Here is a 6,756-nt window from a genome sequence, read left to right on the forward strand (position 1 = left end):
AGAAGGAAAATGGTGTTTGTGGAGCTCCTTTGTTAGGAAAATGAAGGAGAAGAATGTGAATGCGTACAAAAATGACGTGGACATATACTTGACAGACCCTATGGAGGATCCAACTCGGTCAAATTTTGATGTTTTAGATTGGTGAAAAAATAATGCAACTAATTACAAGGTTCTCTCACTAGTTGCAAGAGACATTCTTGCCATTCCTGTTTCAATAGTAGCCTCAGAATCTACTTTTAGTACTGGAGGCCGCATCCTCGATCCCTTTAGGAGTTCATTGAGCCCCAAGATGGTGGAGGCATTGATTTGTACACAAAATTGGCTGCGTAGTTGTGAGCACATCAACCTTATTGACTTGGAAGAATTTAATGAATATGAAGATATTGAATTAGGTAATCTTTTTACGTTTTACTTACTTTTTTTTAATTTTATTTCATCTCCCTGTTGTTTATTTTGTAGTTCTAAACTTGATTCTGATGATTTTTTTTGTTATGTTTTCTTCTCTAGATTTGTCAAATTCTGTTGCAACACATGAGGGGCAAGTTGGGAATGAAGATGCTATTATTCTGGATTAAACAGTTTGGAGTGGACTAACTTTTATTTCATGTCCTATTTTGCGACTATTTTTATATGGACTGTTTATCTTTATATGGATTATTTATTCTAGATTAAACTGTTTATTTTATATGGACTATTATGCATGTTAGAAGGGTACCAATCTAATTGAAATATTCTAGTTGTTTTTATATTAGTTATCTGCTTTCACCAACCTGAGTAACCCGAGTAACCCAAGTAACCCTACCCTACCCGAGGTCACCCGAAACGTTGGGGGTTTGTTGATTTAAGAAAGTGTCGCGGCTCAAAATTTTCTCAACCCGCACTGGTCGGGTAGGCTCAATTTTTCGGCTCAACCCTACCCTACCCGGCCGATTTACACCACTAGCCCTGACGATAGCCTAGTGAATCAGTGGTCCAACTAAGAAGAAAAGGCTACAGCTTGGTTGATGTTGATAATGTACATTGTCGCTGATTTGGGCCAAGCGTGGTGGATCATTCTAAATAAAGAGAGAGACATTAATATATTTTTTTATACTAAAAATAATATTTTAATAAAATTATTAAATGTATTTTTAAAAATAATTTTTGTTTGAAATTGAAAACGTTTTTATTTTCATTTTCATACAAAAAACAAAATTATTTTGGAATGAATTTCAAACGCACCCACTATGGGATCAGAATTATGTAAAATTGTATGGGATCAGACGTACATAGTATAGGCTATGGTTCTATATTGCTACGAATGGGGCACCTGGGGAAGGCTGGTGACCTTATGGCAAGTTAGAACCGTGAAGTCACCTAGCTAGGAACATGGACCGTCGCGAATAGAAATTGCGGAGCATGGAGGAATATTAGATACTAAGGATCTGTTCTTTTAGAGTGTGACTTGAGTATAATTTTTTAGTTGAATTTGAATTATAACTTGAGTTGAAGTTGTAACTTGAATAAAGTTGAGTAAAGTTGAATAAAATTAGAACTTAAAAGAACGTGAACTTGAATAAAGTTGTAACTTGAGTTTCAATTTTTTTTGAGTTTTATTGCAAAAGAACAACCCTAAAAGTCTCGCAACACTATTTGGTTATAAGTCTTTGGGTACCCTTTCCTTGCAAATCGGTTTTCGCAAGAATGAGTTTTACCTAATTGGTTTGTAATGTTAGACATTTTTCTCTTAGAAAAATATATAGAGTGTTGGGTGGCATTTTCGGAATCATTAAATGAGCAATAAATTCAAAGGCTCGTCGGAGCACAAGCTCTCCCGAGCCCAAGCTCGCCGGAGCCCAAGCTCTCCCAAGCCTAAGTTCTCCGGAGCCCAAATTTGCCGGAGGCCAAGCTCATTTGAGCCTAAGGGCTCGTTGCTCGGAGCCCAAGCTCTCCCGAGCCCAAGTTCTCCGAAGCCCAAATGTGCCGGAGCCCAGGCTCTCCCGAGCCCAAGCTCTCCCGAGCCCAAATTTGCCGGAGCCCAAGCTCTCCCGAGCCCAAGTTCACTGGAGCCCAAATTTACCGGAGCCCAAGCTCTCCCGAGCCCAAGTTCTCCGGAGCCTAAATGTGCCGGAGCCGAAAGTTCAAAGGTCGTGCGATGTTATCAAGTGAAGTAACTGACGCTAATTGAAGACATTGAATGGTTGAAAGTTAATTCTCATTGATTATTTATCAGTTTTAACTCACAAAAAAGGTGAAGAGCCTCTTTGTATTTAAGAGAGAATAAACTCTCGAATTAATGGGAAAATTAAACTCCCTCAATCCTAATGTACTATAAATTCTCTCAGTTTGAGAGGGAAAGGGACACTCATTTTTCTAAATACAATTGCCTTGTGATTGTCTTCATTTTATTATTTCTTTCACAGGTTCTTTGTATTCTTCACGTGTTCTTCCAATTTCCTTAGATAATTTGCTTATTCAATCCAAACTATTTGTCTAAGGACGTTGGATAAGTGTTGGACGAAATTTTGCTCCAACATTTTTGGCGCTAGAATGAGGGCCCTAGTGTGATTAACATCCACTGGTTCTCACCGGCACTTAAATTTTTCTATCTCATTGCTAAGTCATTTTCAGGTATGGCAAGTGACCAAGTCTCAAGTGCTCAACGTACCCATACTAAAGGAACCCAAACAAGGGGACCCGATGCTAATCTTGAAAGAGCACCACGTGCTCCTCGTCCACCAACACGCACTGACAGGATCGAAGCACGAGTGGACACATTGGTAGGGATGGTGAATCAGCTTATCACTACCTTTAACACAATTCGTCTAGCAAACAACCAACAAAGTGGGCAGGCAAATTCTCAGAGCGCTAGGAGTGGGCGTAGCCATCGTCGGATCCAGTGAAATGAAGGTGAGGGTCAATCTAATAGGGATCAACCAAAGGACTTGCCCGAGCCGTAGGAACCATGTCAGGCACCTGGGTGCCGGAATGCTTTGTCACGGATTGGGAGTCATCACGATGTAATTGAAAGAACTAGGACATCGGTGTTTGACAAGATGGAAGCTAACCGTAATAGTGAAGAAGTTGATAGTACTTGGACACCTGGGTCTGATGATTTGACCACTACTGATTTGCGGGATCGACTCAACGCACGACGGAATGTATAAGCAATTGTACCTATGCTCACAAACAACCAGACAACTCAAAACAGGAGTAGAAGGAGAGCCAAAATACCACGATCTTCTCGTAGCCAAGTAAATAAGGTGAGACAGAACCAGAACCGACATGATAATCAAGGAGGCATGAGTCAATCCAACAGGAGCACCCGTGAGGAACAACTCGAGCAACAGTTTGAAATGATACGAAGGCGAATGGATGACATAGAAGCCAACAAGAATTTGCCAGAAAGTGTAAGAGACCTGTTAGATGAGACAGAGCCGCCATTCACTAAGGACATCATGGCAACAGAATTTCCTGCTGCTTTTAAGATGATTCCCATCAAACAGTTTGATGGGAAAGAGAATCCAACAGGACATATACATGGATATAGCACATGGATGCGAATTCAGGGAGCCACACAAGCTCAGATGTGCCAAGCATTTTCTTTAACGCTTACTGGGCTGGCGCTTCAATGGTTCCAACAATTAGAGCCAAGGTCAATTGGTTCATTTAACCAGCTAAAACAACAATTTGTAGGACGATTTGTGATAGCAAAAACTCGCAGGAAAGATAAGCTTTATCTGTTCTCCCTTAAGCAAGGAGCTGATGAATCACTAAAAGCCTACATTGAACGTTTCAGCCAGGAAATGAATTATGTGGAACGGTACACTGATAGTGATGCTGTGGCCGCAATTCAAGAAGGACTTCAGGAATGTGATATGCTGAAGTCAATTTGCAAAAAACAACCAAAAATCTTCACCGATCTCGTGATCCGAGCTCAGAAGTTCATTAGCGCTGAAGAAACCATGCGCAATCGGAGAGGACAATCTCAAACGGATTAATCAAAAACTGATGGAAAGCAGAAGGTAGAAGAAGGATCTAAAGGAGGAGAAGGAAAAAAGCAAAAGTCAGAGGCACAACAAGACATGAACAAATCGAAGACTGCCTTGATGCAAAAGTTCCAAGCTTACGCTCCACCAGATACGACAAGGGCCTACACACCCTTGAATACGACAGTGGCACAGATTTTAATGCAAATTCAACATCGCAATTTGCTGACTCCTCTAGCCCCTATGAAGGGAGATCCTAACAAGAGGGATAAAAGTAAATATTGTTACTTCCATAAGGACCATGGCCATGAAACCTCAAGTTGCTTTCAATTAAAAGGATAGATTGAGGCACTCATTCAACAAGGCCAATTGCAAGAGTTTGTGGACAAAGTGATAGCAGAAAGAAGAATTGCACTCCCAACAACAATGGGAAAACAAGCAGTGGTCGCACAGGGAACGAATACAATAGTTGGGAATAATTCTGCGTTGAATGAGGTCATGACAATTTTTGGGGGACCAGAAACTAGTGATTCCATGCGGGCTCGGAACCTGTATGCTCAAGAAGCTAAAGGTCTCGATTGTGGCCAATTTGTAAATATGACAGAACATGTCACAAAATTTGCAAAGATGGAAAACATCACCATAACCTTCACAGAAGAGGAGGCAAGGAAGTTGCTTCATCCACATAACGATGCCATAGTTGTGTCTTTGCAAGTGGCAAATAGCTTAGTCTATCGAATTTTGATCGACAATGGGAGTTCAGCAGATATACTATTCAAGGATACTTTAACCAAGATCAACCTAGGTGGAGCAAAGTTAACACCCGTGAACACCCCACTCCAAGGTTTTACTGGAGTATGCATCCATACTGAAGGAATGATAACACTCCCAGTTATCATGGGAGAAGGGGACACAAAGGTGACAAGAATGGTAAATTTTTTGGTTATGGACCAACCATCTCCTTACAATGTTATCATAGGGCGACCAACTTTGAATGCCATGAGAGCAATAACATCAACATACCATCTCATGTTGAAATTTCTGACAGAAAATGGCGTTGGAGTAGTGCTTGGCAATCAACAAGAGGCTCGCATTTGCTATGTAAAATCGACCAATGGTAAATATGAATCGAAGGGGAAGGACATAGTCTCTACAATATACCAAATGGACTGAGATTTACCAGCAAACGTGCTTGGAGATTTGAGTGACATATAGAATTTTGGAGAACTCGACCCACGTAAAGAGCGTGCGAAACATGGGGAGACTGTAGAAGAACTGGTGTCGATTCCATTAGACGAATCCTAACCTGAGAGGGTAGTGCAGATAGGCTCTAAGTTGTCATCACCTTTACGTGAATAGCTGATAACTTTTCTTCAGGAATACAAGGATGTCTTTGCTTGGTCCCATGAGGACATGGCAGGAATTGACCCAAGTGTTATAGTACACCGGCTTAATGTGGACCCGTGTTATAAGCCAAAAGTTCAAAAGCGATGATCCTTCAATCCAGAACGCTACATAGCGATAAATGAAGAAGTGGAGAAGTTGCTTGAAGCAGAGACGATTAATGAGGCGCATTACCCAGAATGGATAGCAAATGTGGTATTAGTCAAGAAAGCAAATGGAAAGTGGAGGGTTTGCATTGATTATACGGATCTGAACAAGGCGTGCCCAAAAGATTGCTTTCCACTTCCACGGATTGACCAACTCGTGGACGCTACAGCGGGGCATGAGTTACTCAGCTTTATGGACGCATATTCTGGGTATAACCAAATATACATGCACAGGCCTGATCAAATCAAAACTACTTTTACAACAGACAGAGGTCTTTTCTGTTACAGAAGGATGCCCTTTGGATTGAAAAATGCTGGGGCAACATATCAAAGATTGGTGAACAAGATGTTCGCAGAAAAGATAGGAAAGAATATGGAAGTGTATGTAGATGATATGCTTGTCAACAGTTTGAAGGCAACAGACCATGTGCAGGATTTAAAGGAAGCCTCGATATTCTTCGGAAGTACCAAATGAAATTGAACCCAACTAAGTGCGCCTTTGGTGTGGAGTCGGGTAAATTTCTTGGTTTTAAGGTGAACCACCATGGAATCGAGGCTAATCCTGCAAAGATCAAAGCGTAGCTAGAAATGAAGTCCCCTCGCTCAACGAAAGAAGTTCAACGATTAACTGGAATGGTAGCCGCACTTAACAGGTTCGTTGCTCGCGCAACTGATAAATGTCAACCATTCTTTCAAGCTATCAAGAAGGGAAAAGATTTTGTGTGGGAAGAAAAATGTGAAAAAGCATTCAACGACCTTAAGGCATATTTGGGTAAGCCTCCGCTCCTTACAAAGCCAAAGCTCAGTGAAGAACTCTATCTCTATCTTGCAGTGTCTGAGCATGTAGTTAGTGCAGTATTGATTCGAGAAGAAGAAAAAGTGCAATGGCCGATTTACTATGTTAGCAAAGCCCTGCTAGATGCGGAAACACATTATCCTGAAATGGAAAAGTTGGCCTTGGCACTGATCATGTCACGCCCCCCAAACGGGGTGGGTGACGTGGAACTCGATTTGAGATTAATAAAGCAGATTCCCAACCGGGTCCCACACTTAACTGCATTAAAATATAAATGAATTACATAATCCAGGAGCCTCTGACACACAGGGCTCCACCCCACAGGACATACAGTATCGTACATACATGCACATGTAAATAATCAATTACAACAGACATCATCCACAGTCTAGTAAATCCAAATGTCATTTATTACAAATTCTTACATATTCCTTACACTTTA

At 41.1% G+C, this 6,756-nt stretch overlaps 2 protein-coding genes across 2 annotated transcripts in view; both read left to right on the top strand.

Annotated features, from left to right (window-relative positions):
* Positions 1–1,772: 1,772 nt before the first annotated feature.
* LOC112093652 (histone H2A.v2-like) lies at positions 1,773–2,882 on the top strand. Its single transcript, XM_024172522.1, has 2 exons — positions 1,773–2,136; positions 2,611–2,882. Exons 1-2 carry the CDS (start codon positions 1,773–1,775, stop codon positions 2,880–2,882), a joined length of 636 nt encoding a protein of 211 aa, XP_024028290.1.
* A 3,224-nt stretch (positions 2,883–6,106) lies between these two features.
* LOC112093653 overlaps positions 6,107–6,756 on the top strand; it is a 4,100-nt gene continuing 3,450 nt past the window's right edge. The window contains exon 1 of the mRNA XM_024172523.1: positions 6,107–6,468. Coding sequence (XP_024028291.1) covers positions 6,107–6,468 — 362 coding nt within the window. The remainder of the gene's footprint in view (positions 6,469–6,756) is intronic.

Source organism: Morus notabilis, unplaced genomic scaffold (genome assembly GCF_000414095.1).
Source record: "Morus notabilis unplaced genomic scaffold, ASM41409v2 Scaffold1007, whole genome shotgun sequence".
Taxonomy (NCBI): Eukaryota; Viridiplantae; Streptophyta; class Magnoliopsida; order Rosales; family Moraceae; genus Morus; species Morus notabilis.